Source organism: Schistosoma haematobium, chromosome 1 (genome assembly GCF_000699445.3).
Source record: "Schistosoma haematobium chromosome 1, whole genome shotgun sequence".
In the NCBI taxonomy this organism is placed as follows: Eukaryota; Metazoa; Platyhelminthes; class Trematoda; order Strigeidida; family Schistosomatidae; genus Schistosoma; species Schistosoma haematobium.
In genome coordinates, this window is record NC_067196.1 from 1613137 (window position 1) to 1632704 (window position 19568).

The 19568-nt window shown below is 32.6% G+C and overlaps 2 protein-coding genes across 5 annotated transcripts in view; one reads left to right on the top strand and one right to left on the bottom strand.

Moving 5' to 3' along the window:
• SUB2_1 (Suppressor of the cold-sensitive snRNP biogenesis mutant brr1-1) overlaps positions 1–15236 on the top strand; it is a gene marked incomplete at both ends in the record, with an annotated part of 34683 nt that extends 19447 nt beyond the window's left edge. Inside the window, 4 exons of one of the 2 annotated variants that reach the window (XM_051209289.1) lie at positions 1021–1989; positions 3783–3824; positions 7874–8057; positions 14415–15236. In XM_051209289.1, coding sequence (XP_051072888.1) covers positions 1021–1989; positions 3783–3824; positions 7874–7905 — 1043 coding nt within the window. Of the gene's footprint in view, positions 1–1020; positions 1990–3782; positions 3829–5622; positions 5663–7873; positions 8058–14414 lie in introns of those variants that run through there. The other variant, XM_035733200.1, reaches the window with a different exon arrangement.
• The window catches only part of RNASEH2B_1 (Ribonuclease H2 subunit B), a 29443-nt gene continuing 11392 nt past the window's right edge, over positions 1518–19568 (bottom strand). The window contains exons 8-10 of one of the 3 annotated variants that reach the window (XM_051209416.1): positions 19061–19128; positions 7859–7985; positions 1518–1821 (exon numbers count right to left, since the gene is read on the bottom strand). In XM_051209416.1, the coding sequence (XP_051072889.1) occupies position 7985; positions 19061–19128 (69 nt within the window). In that variant the 3' untranslated portion in view covers positions 1518–1821; positions 7859–7984. Of the gene's footprint in view, positions 1822–7793; positions 7986–18973; positions 19129–19568 lie in introns of those variants that run through there. The other 2 variants (XM_051209417.1, XM_051209415.1) reach the window with 2 other exon arrangements.

The window sequence follows — 19568 nt, forward strand, 5'->3', positions numbered from 1 at the left end:
ATCAGAAGGAGTTTTTTGGATATGATAATAATTTTTGGTGAGACTCTTATTTATGGATGACCTTTGAACGAATCATAAGTCACCTTGAGAAATATTAGCCAATCAGCACACAGTCAGCATAGAGTAAAAATGTATTACACAAAACCAAGGACATAAAGTGGATAGACTTCTTATACGTAGTTCAAAAACTTGTCAAGTTTAGAAAGAGGTTCTTAAATCGTAATACATGCAGTAAAGGAAATCATCTATACGGCTACAGAATAGTCGGCCTTTGGAGCCATGATAAAGTCTCAAAAACTCAGCTTCGACCATATCGCTTCAATATTGTTTGTGTGCACTCCGGTTGTTGAGTGCACAAAATGCTACCTGTGGATAACGACATGATGCACATAATCAGGCCTATGTAGAAGTCTGTACGCTCTCCAATCATCCGTACATATTGTAGTACCCGGCTGCAGCCAGTGTTACTGGTGCTTTTATTATCCAGTTAGCAATAATTGTCGTAATTTGCATTAGTTAGGAATTGTATATCGGGTTTTCATCACAAACTGACATCAATTCTAATGCAAGAAATTTATTTAGCCAAATGGATGAAAGACTTTCGCGTTAAAATCTGAGATTTATTATCTTATACCTGATTGATTCGTCCACAAATTATAGTCTCGCCATTTTATTTGTTATAGCTGCTCGATTATCACGTTTTCTACAAAATTCCCTGTGAACCGATCGTACGTTAGCATTAAGCACTGAAGTTGACGCCGTAACCTTGGAATCTCTAAAACGCTTCTGATTGACTCGTCCAGAAATTAGAATCTCGCCGAATTTTTTTTAATAGTTGAGATCATATATTCCCTTTTATTTCATTCACCTAATCATATTGGACTTCATAAATTGAAAGTGATTTATCCTACTTTTTAAATCCCATATTATTAGTTACCTTGACAATTAAATCTTATGGTCAATATTAATTTCATTCAATGTTTGTTTTTTTTTCAAACAAAAAATCTGTATATCATTTAGTGTTACCCGTTGATAAGGGTTATGTACAAAAAAATATATTTGGTCGACGTTACTATGGAAACAATAATATGAAATTTTATCATTCTGGCAATACTGGAACTGGTGGTGGTGGTGGCGGCGGCGGTGTTGGTACTAATGATGGAGGTGGTGGTGGTGGTGGTGGTGGTAACGTTTACAATTATTATGGTCGTAAACGTGGTCGAACATACAATCGACATTATTATCATGAAGGTCAACGAGCTTATAATAATAATAATAATCATAGATCAAGATATCCATTTACTTGTTCACCTACTGTATATCCACTTTCACGTAGTCAATCTAGTTACAATATTGACTCCGATATAAATAATAATAATAGTGATGATTATCATTATGATTATAAGAATCATGGAAGAGTTCATCGTTATTCCAATTGTAGTTATACAATGAATAATGATCAATTAACAGATGAATATATTGATGATTGTTTATCTACAGATATTGAACAATATCAATTAAAATTCGATATAAATAATCAATATATTCATCATAATTATCAATCTAAACATTTAACAATAACCAATAATAATGTGAATAATATTGATGATTGGACTAAAGTCAAAACATCATCACCATCATCCTCCACATCATCATCATCACCATCAACAGATTCTGATTTTGTATCCAATGATATCAGTCAACCATCATCATCATCATCGTCGTCGTCGTCGCCGTCAACATCATCATCACCGTCGTCAACATCATCATCATCATCATCGTCAAATCATCAAATAATCAATAATCATTTATATAATGAATCTAAACAATTACAACATAAATGTAAAAGTTCTTTAAATTTATCAACTTCATGTATAATTGTATATGATACAAATAATAATGAAGATTATATTGATGTAAATCATCATATTCATGATAATGTAGAAAATCAAAGAGAATCCATGGAATATGATAATGATCAGAAAGATTGTAAGTAATATTTCAATGAAATATGTATTAATTAGTATTGAATATCTATTCATGACTTATATCTGTTACCCTTCGTAGAGGAGTATAGACTGCCAATCAGCATTCTTCATTCAACTCTATCTTGGGTAATCATATCCAGTGGCTATTTATTTAAACATATAAACATTGATACAAGGAGGTACCAACTAGATATACACCATATAAATCATTCGACGTATATCAAGACTGGGATACTGCTGAAACTGAAGTAGGTAATTTTCTTAGGGGAGCATACCAGGAACCTTCGACCTAAAAGTTTGATCTGATTCACAAGGCATTGGAGCAATGTTAAGAGATACAGTCTCATGATAGCTAGTGATAAACAGTTGATTCATACGCCATTTGTTCCTTAAGGATCTTGGAGTCAACCCATGTGTACCATTGGTTGGGAATCAGGGTTTTCTAATTCCCCTAGGTGGACTCTCTTTGTCATCAACCCAGTTAAAGCGACGAACATTCCATTTTTGTCCTCTCAATTTTGTGAACAGCAGCCCTACTTTGACTTCTGTGGTAGTGGCTGTATATACGTGGTCATATGAGAGCATTTCGAAGAGAGTTTGTTCTTTCCACTCTTGGCCGTACCGGGTCATTGAGGGTTATATCTGTATTATTCATTTACATCATTTCTCTCTGTATTATTATTGTATCTGCTGAAATGTTTAACTGGCTTATGATTCATATTGGCATATCAAATTCGATGATATATAGTGAAACCAAGATTGGTGATAAGGATTTATTTGACTGTCGAAATAAATCGAAGTGATGTATAAGTACATTAATTTTAATATAGTTTATATGTAGTTAGATCAGTAGTCAGATTTGCATAACATGATATATGCACAAGAAGTAAACATGGACTGTAAACCGAAGCTTAGGGGTACTAGACGTCTATCCCCTAAACGGTTGTCAGTATATGTAAGAGGATTTCGACAATGATGGTCTATCTGAGTAGCCCGTGTCGCGACAATAGTCTATGACTTCATTTACAAGGGTGGTGCCCAAGGAAAATGTCTTACACAACAGGTGAACGACATGCGATTCAGAGAGCTGACGTTGACTAGGGAAATCTCAATGTCCTCTCTAGCATTACACTACCGTCTTGATTCAGTCGATCAGAAGCAACCAAGCAAGAGCATCAGAAGCAGTAACCAGACCTTAAGAAATCATCGAAAAAAACTTTACCTTCCGTACAGCCTTTATTTGGATCCGACTAGTCGGACCTATTTTCAGGACGGTAAGTTTTTATGACAATAACCAAAGCATCCATTAAAATCCGAGTACTGTCAAATTGTATCTCCTCATTTCCACAGCTATTTGACTGGTTCTCCCGGTCTCTGGCTTCTCGGCTCTCTGAGCTGTGTCCGGTCTCTCACATTGTTCAGACGTTTCATGTACCTATAAAAATTGTTACTCTGGTTGTTAGAAGGAGCATCAACCTCGTGGTTTCCGGAGGATTTCAGCTTTTATCCTGAGGCGTCATAATTCCTCCTTCAAATCCCAGCACAGATTTTAAATGATTTAATCTGTTTAATATGGTTGGCGTGTTTTTTAGCAAGATTTTTTTGTACGTGATTATTTTGCCGACCTCATTTCCAACCCTCCTTCATTACCCGGGTTTGAGATCGGCAGTAACTCTAGGAGAGCTACAGGCGGAGTTATCCACTGAAGTAAATCTACCTGTAAACATCACAATTAAATAAACCAAGTGTTTATCTGAAAACATTGATGATTTTGTTTATTTGTTATACTTTCAGGTAAATCTGGAAATATGAATGACTATCTTACTCTTGTTTGGGGTAAGTAAGCTATGTTTATGTTGATTATTGACTAGAGACTTGAGTTCATGCCAATCATCTTTATAGTTAGAGGTGGTAAAATTTCTCAGGTATCAGAATAGAGTAAATAGATTTATTATTCATTAGAAAGTAAAGAGTGTTATACGGCTTAGTTCTTTATGATGTTGACTTGTTTAGTTTAGTGTCCACGATGAATATATGTTTCATAGAATCCAATTATCACTGTTAATTGCATCGTCAGATATCAACTACACCGGGTTACTCCGTCAATTAACACACTAAGGTTAAGAATGGCTTACAATTGATTGATCACTGGATGGTGATCATTGTCATGTGTATCAAGTCCTACTACCTACAACCACCATCTTATCTCATCATAGTTTTCACTTACATTACATCTCAGCCCTATAGGAGGTCGGTCGTGGCCTGGATAGCTCGGTGGTAACGTCTCTGACTGTGAAGCTGGGTGACACGGTACCGAGTTCGTCGTGGAGCACCAGTTCCCTCATGATTACAGATACACCTTGCTGACGAGTGCCAAGTAGCACGAAACCCGGATCCTGGGTTTCCTGCTGACTATCTCCAATCACCATCTTATCTTTATAATGTCTAGATAGCATTGGTCAGTGAAGTTATTAAAAGTTAGAGTTATGTAAAATGCTACAAAGTTTTTGGTTAATGTTCCTCTTCATAACTTACATAGCTTAAACTTATAATCAGTTACTTTGATACTTGATACAGTGATTCGTTGTAACTGTTCAAAGTTTTGTGTTAACCTTGTTTTACTTTATCCACTACCATAAATTGGAGTAGACTTAATTGGGAATAAACTTGTCTCATAGAAAACTAATGAAGGAAATTTATAACCTTGATTCGTAGTAGTGAATGTATTTAGTATGATAATTATTCATTCGTAAGTATTTGGATATATTTATGATAAATATCAGAAGGGGAAGCGTGGAAGCACTGGAGAGCCGTTTCGTCCTATTGTGGAAAGTCTCAGCAGTGAGCATCTACGACTCACCTCGCGTTTTCATAATGATCTAGTTTCAATTGACTCATGATCTTAACTATTAAAGTAACTATAATATTCACAAAACTCCTTCTGATATTAATCAACATATGCTCACTAGTGATTGACTTCAAGAGGTATATCCTGGAGTTCTAGTGAGAAGTAGTGATCAGTGGAGTTCAACCCGGTCTGTTGTGAGATATCACCTCACTGATGACAACAGTGGATGTGTTGCTTAATTTCGTGGATTAGTTTAAGTTAGACATTAAGTTTATTGGATGCTGGCTCAGTGGCCTATTTGGTTAAGCGCTCGCTCACGAGGATGATAGGTCCTGTGTCCGAATCCCGTGAGGTGGTGCGGTCGTGGATTAGTTTAATGATTAGATTAATTCTAGTTAGATCTTTAATAATTGTAAAGAAAATGTTTCAAGTTTTAATCAAATTTCTGACAATATCATATCAGATGTTATTTGTAGTAAAGGTGTACTATACCACCGACTGAGTGGTTAACGTATAAACTGACTAAAGTTCATGAATTATGCATAAGAAGTTATGGTTAGGTTTTTCATCAATAAGTGACATCAACTATAATGTAAGAACTCATTACTTATTGACGATTGTTAACCCTCGTCGAGAAACATGAGATACTCACCAGCATTCTTCATTCAACTTTGTCATGGGCACTTTTTTCCAGTTGTTTCCAGTTGATATTCATCCTTTTCATGTCTGCTTTCAATTCCCAGTGGAGTGTGTTCTTTGATCTTTATCTTTCTCGTTTCCATTCAGGATTCAAAGTCAACGCTTGCAACATGATGCAGTTTCATGATTTTCGTAATCTATTTCATATTCACTTCTCATTTCTTCTCCTAATTTACTCTTCAGCTGGTAGTTGATATGTTCTCTCCCAAAGTAGTTTGTTGCTGATAGTATCCAGTCAACGGGTATTAAGTATTTTTCGCAGACAATTGTTTATAAATACTTTTACCTTTTTAATCATGATTGTAGTAGGGATTTCTTACGTTTCAGCTCCCTACAGTGCTGCTTCGACGTTCGTATTGAAGATTCTGACTTTGATACTGATTGAAAATTGTTCTGAGTTCCATATATTCTTCAATTTTAGAGATGTTGTCCTTGTTTTGCCAATCTTCGCCCTTACGTCCACATTTAATCCTCGGTGTTCATCGATGATGTTGATCAGGTACGTGAAAGATTCCACATCCTCCAGAGGTTCTTCATCAAGTGTGATTGGATTTGTGTTCTTCATGTTCTATTTGAGGATCTTGGTTTTTTCCCTCGTGTATGTTGAAGCCTACTGATGCAAAAGCCACTGCTACACTACCTGTTTTCACCCACAATTGTTGGTATATATGGGATAGAAGAGCATGGTCATCTAGAGTTACTGCCGGTCCCATGCCCGGGTAAAGGAGGAGTGTTGTGCATGGGGTCAACAACCCCATACCGTAGGAAATCGCTAACTAGTATAATGTAAAGATCTCGAAAGTTAAATGCTCATTATAAATCTTAATATAATAAATCATAGATCTGTCTTCTCTATCTCCTGATTGGTTAAACTGGATAAGATCCTGACGTCGTTCGGTGAATTATTACAACTTACCTTGTTGTTCCTAATGTTACTTTTATGAAACTGCTGTTCAATGTGAGAACTAAGTTCTAAGTGAATTGAAATTTGATTACAGCAACGTTACTGTTCTATCTGAAGTGAAGTGTTCTCACAGTTCATTTAATTTTAATGAAATCTTAATTCAGTATAAAATAAATGTTCTAAATGAGTCAAGTTCTAACCATATTTCTGATGTTGCATTCATTACTCATGTCTGTAAACGAGCACTAAGTATATAGATTACTATTAAATGTGATGGAATTCTCGGAGCTCTAGTGATAAACCGTAACCAGTAGAGATAATCTGTATCTGGTAGAGACAGATATCTACCTCAGTACAATGAAAGTTGGTCGCTCAATTTTGTGGATTAGTTGAATTTAGACATTAACACAGTTGGATGCTGGCTCAGTGGTCTAGTAGGTTAAGCGTTCGCTCACGAGACCGAAGGCCCTGGGTTGGAATCCCGCGAGCGGGATCGTGGATGCGCCCTGCTGAAAACCCTCACTATAGGACGTAACGGCCATCTAGTGCTTCCAGATTTTCAATGGTGGTCTAACATCAATCGGTTCATGATCTTAATCAACAACATAATAATCTCCATAACCCTACACTTATATATATTAAAGGTTAATTTCACCGTAGCTCTGTTGTGTTTTATCTTGTGAGTGAATCTTCTAATGAACTTCGCACTAAATTTTTACTGTTTTGTCGATTTGTTACGAAGTAATAGCCATCCACTCCTTCATCTATAGTTCAGCTTAAAGCTATAAGACTTAGACTGATTCAGTTTGATGCTTCATAGAATTCTCAATCAACTTAGCGTACAGCAAATCAATGGGAAGATTCAAGTAAAATAATACTAAGTGAATGTAAACTTCACCTTATTGCACAAACAAGTGGTTATCAAAACGTGATGGCATTTAGAGCGAACGATATTGATTTCGAGTCTCAAAGTAAACATTAACTCTGAAATGCAGGTACATCTATCTGATGAGTCCTAAAATAGGACGAAACACGCGTCAAACTGTATTTCATCGCTAGTCATTATCCATCTTTCTTATAATACTTGTGAATTAAGGCACAGTATGTATATATGCCAATAAGACACAGAATGATCGATTGCAGTCCTAAATATCAATGAGAAGATTCAAGTAAACAATACCAACTTCACCCTATTGCACAAACAAGTAGCTATCAGGATTCATTATCTAAGTAACTAACACAGTGGCATTTAGAACGAACGATAATGGGTTCGAGTCTCGCAGTGCAGATCAAATGTGAGATGCAGGTACATCCATCTGATGAGTCCTAAAATAGAACGAAACACGCGTGGAAATGGATTCCATCTTTACATATAATGTATTATTATAAGCAAGTAAACTAATAAACATATTCATTTACTTTTATACATCTTAGGTGATCTACCTGAAACGTTGGAAAATAGTTAGATATGAAGATTGAATTATTCAATGGTTGTGAGATCTTCTTCAACATTATCTTCTTCTTCTTCTTCTACTTCTTCTTCTTCCTGATAAACAATCAACAACAACAAAAAAATGTCCCACATTAATATACAATACAGTTTTTGTATTAATGTCAAGTGAGTTTCTCTTTTATTTAAATGATGCGCATGTTTTATTGAGTATAATATCAAGTTAGTAACAATGAGTATCAATTATGATGTTGATATGTTGTTAGGAAATGGGTACTAGATAAGGATAGAAAATCAATTGATGAACCAATGAAATTCTTTAAGCATTTCATCTGACCACTCTAAGCAACAATGAAAACATGTTGGGGATGCGATTCTCCCCCTCGAAATGCAAAATGTTTGTTATGGATGCAGAATAATGTGCCAATCATTATCATGTTAAGTCTAATGATGTCCTTGGACGTTAAATGAACATTTCCAATTGGCCGTTATTTACTTCATCCGTTAAATATTGTACAAATGTTGTTTTCTATTTTTATGGTACGATGTGGTCTGTTTGGTTAGTATATAAACAGAGTATGCTTGAAATACAACGATTCATATCTCCGAGGCTGTGACTTGTGTTCTGGACTCAACTGACTGGGCTTGACAGGGAAGAGGGACCAATCGAGACTCTAAGCCGTCCGTACGTGTTTACGCGTCATTGAATCGATCGATAAATATGCTGCTCTCTAATCTTTCAGTCAAGGACACAACAATTAGCACAGGGTAAAAAGTCGACCAAAAGTTTAAAGTCATAACAATGTTACTTCAGGATTGGGTTGCATCGACATCGGAACTAATGATAGGGAGTGAAGCAGTTGAGCGTGTAGACCACTTCATTTATCTTGGGAGTTTCATCAGCCCTTGTGGTCTGGTGTATGACATGGTACAAGTCCATGAAGTCACTGACAAGTGGTAGGTGTAGACTACCTGGTTAGGATCCGCGAGATGATAATAACAACCGATGGTTAGAGACCTTGAATGACATGGCTCAAAATTGTTTGCAATGGTGTACTCAAGTGCATTCATTCTATGTGTTCTCCCAAATTCTAATCTTCTGAATTCTTCATGTTCCTTATTTTCTCTCTTTTGAACTTTATTTCATTGGATTACACTTCTTGAATAACATCTCCAAACCTTAATGTTTCCGATCACTGCTTATACTTTTACTACCTCTACCACTATGGGATTTGAATCGACAACTGCATCTCTGTGTTAATGTGGTATGGTAACTCGAACTGATGTACGTACGTATGAAGTTCCACGTTGTTACTGACTGACTGATATGTAAGGTAATATTATACTGATCATGAATTGTCTAAAATCTATAAAGTAATGCACATGAAATAATCTGATTAAGGTTACAACTAATCTCTTATCTGAATCAATTCGTACAGTTTTTTTTACAGTAAGGTTTCTCATGAAGTTCCTGTTTTATCAGTCACTTCATTAGTAACTAAATCGTATTGTGGATAAAGATAGATGAACGGTTTAGTAGTGAAATATGTGGGATAAGTTATTGTGTTTTATTGTTGTCTAGTTATATGATGAAACATATAGAACGATCAGATAATGGCTAGTAGTAGAATTCATTTTGATGTGCGTTTCGTCCTGTTTCGGATTCATCAGCTGGATGTACTTCCATCGCAGAGATGATATTCACTCTGGGACTCGAACTCAGTACCGTCCACTCTAAATGCCATCGGATTATCCATTTAGAGCAAGTGAATTGTTAGTCAATAATAAGAAAAGAACCAGATCAAATTCATGATCGATTTAATATCTTGATTTAGCATTACGGCTATCGTAACCAATAGTTGAAAACTGTGGGTGACATGACTGAGAATTGATCACAATGGCCTAGGTGTATACACACTTTGCCTTCCTTCAAACTGTGAGATTAAAATTGCTTTATATCTTTCTTTTAACGAACTAATTGTTTATTGCTATGCTATATCCTTATATACGATCCTTCTTTCATATATTACGTATCATTGAATTTACTACTTCTATGAATCCGGTGTCCATCTTGTTGTGTTAATGAGGTATGACAACTTGGACCGATTCATATATGTGCCTGATCCTACGTTGTAGCTGACTAACTGATATACTCCCCCCTCCAAAAAAGTGATTATTTCTTCTATTCACTAGTGTTTAGTGAAAAATATTCCAACAATTATTTGATTTCTAAAATCATCATTTATAATTTTAAGTTGTGATCATTAACTATTTTGATTGAGATCATGAACCGATTGATGTTAGATCACCATTTAGATCCTAGAAGCACCAATTGGTTCGTGATCTCAATCAATAACTTCATAACCCTGTAGTGATAATTACCATGTCCTCATTATTGACTAAATTCGTGAGGGAATTCTCAGAGTTTCTAGTGAGAAACCGTAACCAGTATAGCTAATCCATGTCAGATAGAGACAGATATTTACTTCAGTACTATAGAAGATGATCGCAAAATTTCGTAAATTGATTGAGGTTAGAAATTGTTACCGGTTCAGTGGTCTAGTAGGTTAATCGTTCGTGCGCTAGACCGAAGGCCCTGGGTTGGAATTCCACGAGCGGGATCGTGGACGCACACTGCTGAAGAGTCCTACACTAGGACGAAACAGCCACCTAGTGCTTCCAAGTTTTTAGTAGTGGTCTGATATCAATCGATTCATAATCTCAATCAAAAACTTATTGATCAATACAATGTTCTTTTTCTGTTTACATTTATCAAAAGATCTATTTATATGATATTTACAATCTGTCAATTTAATGTAGATTCATTTCAAGATTTGTATACCGTGCTCAAACCAAGTAATTACCGTTTCCGATGTCGAATCATTGTCTAAGCAAAATGAAAAAGATCATCTCAAGTCTGATTTCAAACATCTATTTAAAATATAAATAATTCACCAGGTTATTATGAGAAACAGGGCGGCCTGCTTGAGCATCTGGGGGCTACCTGTTCCTGCCATCTAGATATTTCAACAAGTTATCTATTGTTGTTTGTTTTAATATATCATTATGTTTATTAATCGCATAACCTATTCTGCTGCGTTTCTGAAAAGTGTACAAACTTTCGTTGTCAAAGTTACGAAAAAACTCAATAAGAGCCAATGTGGTTGCTGGCAATGTACAACGAAAAGAATGTACATTATTCAGATGTTCATTCACTGAAGTGCTAACATCTAACTGGCGATTCCTCAATATTTATCGCCAGGACCGACTAAGAAGAAAGAAACGGAAACTTGTTGAAATACTTTGCGCTGAGAATTCTATATTGTACCAAAATTATAATATTGAATAATTTTATTTATTTTAACACATAGATATTGGTACAAGAAGGCACCAAATACATATGCGCCACACAAATCCCATTCGATATGTGTGAGGGCTGTGATACTGCCCGGGTGCCCAAACCGAAGCAGGTGGTTTTCTTAGGAGGCCACACCCTGAGCCTTCGACCTGAAGGTCTGATCCACAAGACAGTGGAGCATCGTAAGGAGATGCAGTCCCATGGTAGCCGGTGACCAACGATTGGTCCACATGCCATTTGTTCACGCCGGATACTGAAGCCCATGTGAACCATTGATTTGGAATCCGGTTAAAGCGACGGACATTCGCTTTTCGTCCTCTCATTTTTGTAAATAACACCCCCGACACGAGAAGGCAGTGAGTAGGACTTCCCTGGCAGAGGCTATATACGCGTGGCCATGTGAGAGCATTTCGAGAGGGAAAGCGGACTTTCCCCACTCTCGGCCGTACCAGGGCATTTGGGGGCTAATAATAATAATAATAATAATAATAATAATAATAATAATAATAATAATAATAATAATAATAATAATAATAATAATAATAATAATAATAATAATAATAATAATAATAATAATAATAATAATAATAATAATAATAATAATAATAATAATAATAATAATAATAATAATAATAATAATAATAATAATAATAATAATAATAATAATAATAATAATAATAATAATAATAATAATAATAATAATAATAATAATAATAATAATAATAATAATAATAATAATAATAATAATAATAATAATAATAATAATAATAATAATAATAATAATAATAATAATAATAATAATAATAATAATAATAATAATAATAATAATAATAATAATAATAATAATAATAATAATAATAATAATAATAATAATAATAATAATAATAATAATAATAATAATAATAATAATAATAATAATAATAATAATAATAATAATAATAATAATAATAATAATAATAATAATAATAATAATAATAATAATAATAATAATAATAATAATAATAATAATAATAATAATAATAATAATAATAATAATAATAATAATAATAATAATAATAATAATAATAATAATAATAATAATAATAATAATAATAATAATAATAATAATAATAATAATAATAATAATAATAATAATAATAATAATAATAATAATAATAATAATAATAATAATAATAATAATAATAATAATAATAATAATAATAATAATAATAATAATAATAATAATAATAATAATAATAATAATAATAATAATAATAATAATAATAATAATAATAATAATAATAATAATAATAATAATAATAATAATAATAATAATAATAATAATAATAATAATAATAATAATAATAATAATAATAATAATAATAATAATAATAATAATAATAATAATAATAATAATAATAATAATAATAATAATAATAATAATAATAATAATAATAATAATAATAATAATAATAATAATAATAATAATAATAATAATAATAATAATAATAATAATAATAATAATAATAATAATAATAATAATAATAATAATAATAATAATAATAATAATAATAATAATAATAATAATAATAATAATAATAATAATAATAATAATAATAATAATAATAATAATAATAATAATAATAATAATAATAATAATAATAATAATAATAATAATAATAATAATAATAATAATAATAATAATAATAATAATAATAATAATAATAATAATAATAATAATAATAATAATAATAATAATAATAATAATAATAATAATAATAATAATAATAATAATAATAATAATAATAATAATAATAATAATAATAATAATAATAATAATAATAATAATAATAATAATAATAATAATAATAATAATAATAATAATAATAATAATAATAATAATAATAATAATAATAATAATAATAATAATAATAATAATAATAATAATAATAATAATAATAATAATAATAATAATAATAATAATAATAATAATAATAATAATAATAATAATAATAATAATAATAATAATAATAATAATAATAATAATAATAATAATAATAATAATAATAATAATAATAATAATAATAATAATAATAATAATAATAATAATAATAATAATAATAATAATAATAATAATAATAATAATAATAATAATAATAATAATAATAATAATAATAATAATAATAATAATAATAATAATAATAATTTATTCATGTATTTATTTATTTGTATACATGAATATTAGTACGAAGGGGCACCGAATCCATATGCGCCACACAAGTCAGTTGGTTTGTATGTGGTCTGTGATACTGCCCGGATGCTTAGACCAAAGCAAGCGATTTCCTCAGGAAGCCACCTCCGGAGGCTTCGACCTAAAGGTTTAATGCACAAGGTAATGGAACAACGTAAAGAGATGCAATCCCATGGTAGCCGATGACCAACAATTGGTCCATACGCTATTTGTTCCTTCAGGATACTGGAGCCAACCCATGTGCTTCATTGGTTTAGAATCAGAGTTTTCCAACTCCCTTAGGTGGATCCTCCATACCCACAAACCTGGTTAAAGCACGGGACATTCACATTTCATTCTCTCAATTTCTTAAATAACAACTACATTGTGAGAACGCAGTGAGTAGGACTTTCTTGTATGCCAACGGATATCAATCAGTCAGCCAACAGAAACTGATCATATAAGCTTGATTTGTACTAATCTATTAGCTCTAAAGATAATTCTTAATAAGTTAGGCTAAGTCAATTCGAATTAGATCGCTTACTATTCATTAACTAATGATATAAATGAAATTTCATGTTTGATTAGAATACCGGTAAAACGGTAATTTATGGACGACTTTTAAGTGACTCTAGTGAATCACCATGAAACTGTTTATCTAACAACTAGGATTGAATGAAGGGGTTATAAATCATAGTGAGAAATTAGAATTATGATTTACAATGGATGATTAAGATTAGGAATTCGATTTGGCGCCGGTGGGGGGGGTCATCACCAAATGACATCAGTTATGAATCATATTTAACCAAATGAATGAGTGAATGTCGTGTCGAAATCCAAGACCTATCATCTTATATTTGATAGATTCATCCATAAATTCTAGTCTCATCTTCTTCTTTATTAGTTTCTATTCAATAATGATTATTAATTATTTTTTTTTATAATAATTTTGTTATAGAATTCGTTTCTTCTTCAATTGACTAGTTCAAAGAATGTATCCAATTCTTTGTATTCAATCCAACTTCAATGAAACACATACATATCATAAAAACAAATACTAATAGTTGAGATGATAATTTTTTCGAAGTTTCGTTCAATGATACCTATTTACTTACTTACACCTGTTACTCCTCGTGAAGGAGTATAGATCGCCCATCCAGTACTCATCATCATCATCATCATCAGCAGCAGCAGCAGCAACATCTAACCTTATCCTGGGCAATCTTCTTTAAATCATACTTGGTACTTTGTTTTGATTTATAAAAGAATTCAAGATCAACAATTTCATCGTTACTACTATACAATGTACAACCTTTGATACTTTGATTTTTCGAAGATTTTGCATTTTTGTTTTCTACACATAACTATTGATATTTTCTTTCATTATTTATTTATATTTCAGTTTATGCTTTCACTGTTTTATTAACAGTGATTTCATATGTTATTAACAAGGGTTTTTTCCATATATGATGAATTGTTGTATAATTACATAACAAACTACTTATAAACTACTTATATACTATCGAATATAAGTTTATATGTATATCATGTGTCTGTGAGATCAATTTTCAGTATTTCACCCTCCCCCTCACATCTCCTCACCTTCATCAATGTAATAAATCGTTGAAAGGATTTCGTCGAATAAGTATGAATTTCTTCAGATGTTTATTGTTTGTTTTATGTTTATTAAAGTGTGCAAATATTAACATTATCATCAATGTAATCATTACCTAATAACTTATGTGTTAAACTAATACTAACTGAAGAAAGTTACCAAATTCAAGTGTGTTTTTTTCTATATGAAGAACATTTAGTTTGGTTTTATTTTTTATTCAGAAAGATCGTCATATCAATATATTTACTATCTAACATTACAATTATGGAAAACTTCTAGCGTTACAAGGGATTATTATGGTTAGAAACTAATTTTAGGACTCAGTAGTTGAGTGGATAACCCGCGATGGCGTTTGAAGCGAATGGTACTGAGTTCGAGTCCCAGAGTGAACATCAACTCTGAGATGCAGGTACATTCAGCTGACGAGCCCTAAATAAGACGAAACACGCGTCCTGGATTCCACTGCTAACCACTATCCATCATTGTTTACAAATAGCTTGTGAATTAAGACAATATCGAGGCATACGCAGAGTATGCAAATATGCCAATAACAAACTGATCAATTGCAGTCTTAAAGCTCAATGGGTAGATAAAAGCTAAACAATACCAAGTGAACTTAATTCTAGTCAAAATGTGAGACTTAAAAACTGAAACTACTTATAAATGTTTATAAGTAGTTGGCTGTTATACTTAAAATTAATGTGTTAATATTATATTGACTTGTCCGATTATAGTAAATGAAATATTTAAAAAGTTTTCTGATGATTATAAGAACAAAAAAAGTAATTCTTCTGATTTAGACTGAAGTTCAGTGGATAAAAATAATAAACCAATCAGTCGAAATACATCACAATCAAGACATATTCTAAAGTAGCAGAAGTAGTATCTGTATCAGTGGCAGTAGAAAAGATTAATATTCATTAAATATTAAAAGCCGATAAAAAGTCGATCAAATCAAGTTTAGAATATCAAACACTAGAGGCTGTTTCGATGGTCTAAGTATATCACACACATTAAGTGATCTAAATAATTTGAGTTCCATTTTGTTGAGATTTCAAATGTGACAGATGAGAAGTTCTAAACCAAAAGAAAAGACGTGATCACGAGAGTTTAAGCATATCGGGTGTGAGGTAGTTACAAACAAACGGTATTGGAAGATGATTGAACGATAACATAAATTTAATGAACTTGGAAATGTAAACCACTATATGTCGACTCAGTGACATGAAAGGCTTATTATGAAACCAGGAAAGTCCTATACTTGATACTGAGATTGTGGGAACAATGTATTAATGAGTTACAGGCTAAAACAAAACAGCTTTCCAGTGCGTCGTAGTAGGAAAATTAGCTGTATAGAGCATGTATCTATCAGTCTATCACAGCTAATTTGTCTTAGTCTTAGAGACGCTACAACTCTGCAGAATGACACTTTATCAAACATGGGTTAGAAAACAAACCAGTGTTTATATTGTTTTCTGAGATAAACCTAGTTATTCTTAAATGAACTGCTTTCGTTTGCTTCTTCACTAACTTCCTTTCATTTATTTCTTAACCAGATTATCGTTTCATTTGTGTGATGCAAATTTATGTAGATTGATAAAACAAATCAACAAAATATTATAGAATCCAACCACCAATCAGCAGTATGATAAGACGATCATTTTATGATAACAATGATAAAAGACGTATCCCTAAAACGGCTAAATGACATCGGTTCAGCGATATCCAATTCTCAGCGGTTCAATAGCTGATATCAGTATATTTACTAATAAGTAATATGTACTGTCAGTTATTATGTTAATCCCATATATACCTTATTCTAGCTTTCGGACAAGCTAATCTATTCATTCTCCTTGATTCACATTTTGACCGCGTCAATTATTCGCTTATCAATCTTGACTATTTTTATCTTAACGCATATGTGTGTGCTCTTCTTATCCCATTCATCACATATCTGTAGCTTAATTTTTTGTGACTAGAAATATTGATTAGTCAGAATACAGTGGTCTTGAGTGCTGTTACAGGTATGCGGGCGGTTATCACTTCCCGGTTGCCCACACCGTGGAAGGGTTCTTCTGGAGGTACCTGAAAAGGAAATTGGATTAGAAGTGGTCTTAGTGACCTGGGAGCGTGGCCGCAGTGCCCAAGGGAGAACTGCTTGAGGTCGGTCACACACGACCTTTTTATGAGTAATTTTCGTGTTATCTCCGTACTTGTTGAAACCTTATCACCGGAGAAAGATATTCGTGGGATAAGGCGAGGTGTGCATTTTTAGGGTAGACCTTTTCTAACCCCACCCCTCCTTGTGGGAAAACAGCATCGCTGTCATGCTGGTTGTCTGAATGAAACACCTTACTGCTGTCACATTTCTGTACAATCAGCAGTACGACTTCGCCTTCGGACCTTGGGTTTGTTGCTTTTAGTCTTACCGCTCTTCAATCAACCTTTTTGACGTGGTAGGATCTTGAGGAACAGTTGTTCCAGCCAGTATAGCTCGGTTGCTTCATCACGATAGGCAAGCCCGACCACCACATCAAGGTAGCAACAACGGTCGGGAATGGTTTGTTTCACATGCTTACTCCACTGCGTGTCATTTCGCTTCGATATCTTTTCTTCGCTTCTCCGATACATTTGTCTAGATTAAAGTTTGTATGGAATATACATATTTGAAATTCATTCGATTATTGATTAACGCGATTTAAGTCGATGAAATATACGAGGATATGTGAGATATATAATATTTCGACAGCAACCATTCAATAACCAACATTTATACGATCGAATTAGAGTCAGATTTTGGGCTATTAAAGATATTTATCAGAATTTTTCACAATCCTATAGATGCATTCACTCTTTTGATTCTTCATTCGATCATGAGCGATAGTAGTATTTCTTTCATATGTAACCCTCCACTTTGTTAATATTTGAACCTTATTCTTAATGATTGTTTTTCCCAGTGTCATTGTTACCACACTATTTATATCTCTTCACCTGTTCATTTAGTTAGTCGTATTATCATGCTAAATATGATACATAACAACTTAGAACAAGACAAATCTGTATCAGATTTTATGTTGATGACTATAAGTCTGTAACTTATTTCCTAAGCACAGATGAGTGAATTCGACTTTAAAGGATAATTCATATGTGAAAAGTATTAAATACTACTTGAACTGAATTATAAATAGAATAGAACTTGAAACTACAACCTGTATGGTTGATAAACTATGTGTATTAACCATCAAACCATCAGGATATAAGAGAATGATTGTATATCAGTTGATGAGGTTGTAAACCTTTATCAACTGAGATGGTTGGGCCATGTGTTACGTATGCCTGAACATCGATTACCACGACGTGCAATATTGACCAGTATTGAAAACGGTTGGAAGAAAATTAAAGGCGGTCAAACCGAAACGTGTCATCAGTGTCTATAGTCACTAATTTCTAGTCTGAGTCATGTTGGTAGATGCAGGTTACTTGGTTGGGGTCCGCATGACCATCGTAACCAATGGTTGGAGACTGTGTGTGACATGGCTCAGAATCGGTCACAATGGCGTCGGTGTATACACACTTTGCCTTCCTTCAAACTATGAGATTAAAATCGCTTCATACCTTTCATTCTACCAACTAATTCTTTCTTCCTGTACTATATCCTTACACACAATCTTTCTTTTATATATTACTACCATTGAAGTAACGACTTCTATGAATCCGATGTTCATGTTGTTGTGCTAATGAGGTATGGCAACTTGGACCGCTGCATCTATGTGCCTGGTTCTACGTCGTACCTGACTGACTAACTAACTAGACAACACTGTGCCACTACTCAACACAAACCATCCAATTTACAAAGATCATCCTCTTTCATCAAATATAAACAATCTTCTAATTCATTCTTCGATGTGTGTGTTTTTTTTTCAAACATGAGATCATCATAATAACAAATAATACATATACATGATATGGAATAGTAATGATAAAATTACTATTTTTTATTGAAGAAATTTGTAATGGATTGTACACCTTTTGGAATTTTCGCTTTCTTCACAGTTGACTAGAAGAAATAATATGAAGAGAAGAAACAAAACAAAATTAAACAGAATACTACTGTTGTATTAAATAAACTAATTAATCTTAGTGTTATGACTATCATTTAGAACCTGAAAGCATTGAATGTCCGATTCGTTCTAGAATAGGACTTCTCAGAGGTCTTCGATATCCATAATCTTGAATCAGAAAATCCAACACAGAACCCAGTTGTGTGTGTGTGTCTGATTTTAATCGACTCATGATATTGGAAGTAAGCTAAAGGCGGCCAGAACAAAACATGGCTAAAATCCATGAAGTCACTGAGAAGTGAACTGAGCCATATTGGTAGGTGTAGACTACCTGTTTGGGAATTGTGAGATGATAGCAACCGATAGTTAGAAACCTTGAATGATATCGCTCAAAATCGTTTGCAATGGTGTGCTCAGGTGCATCCACTCTTTGTGG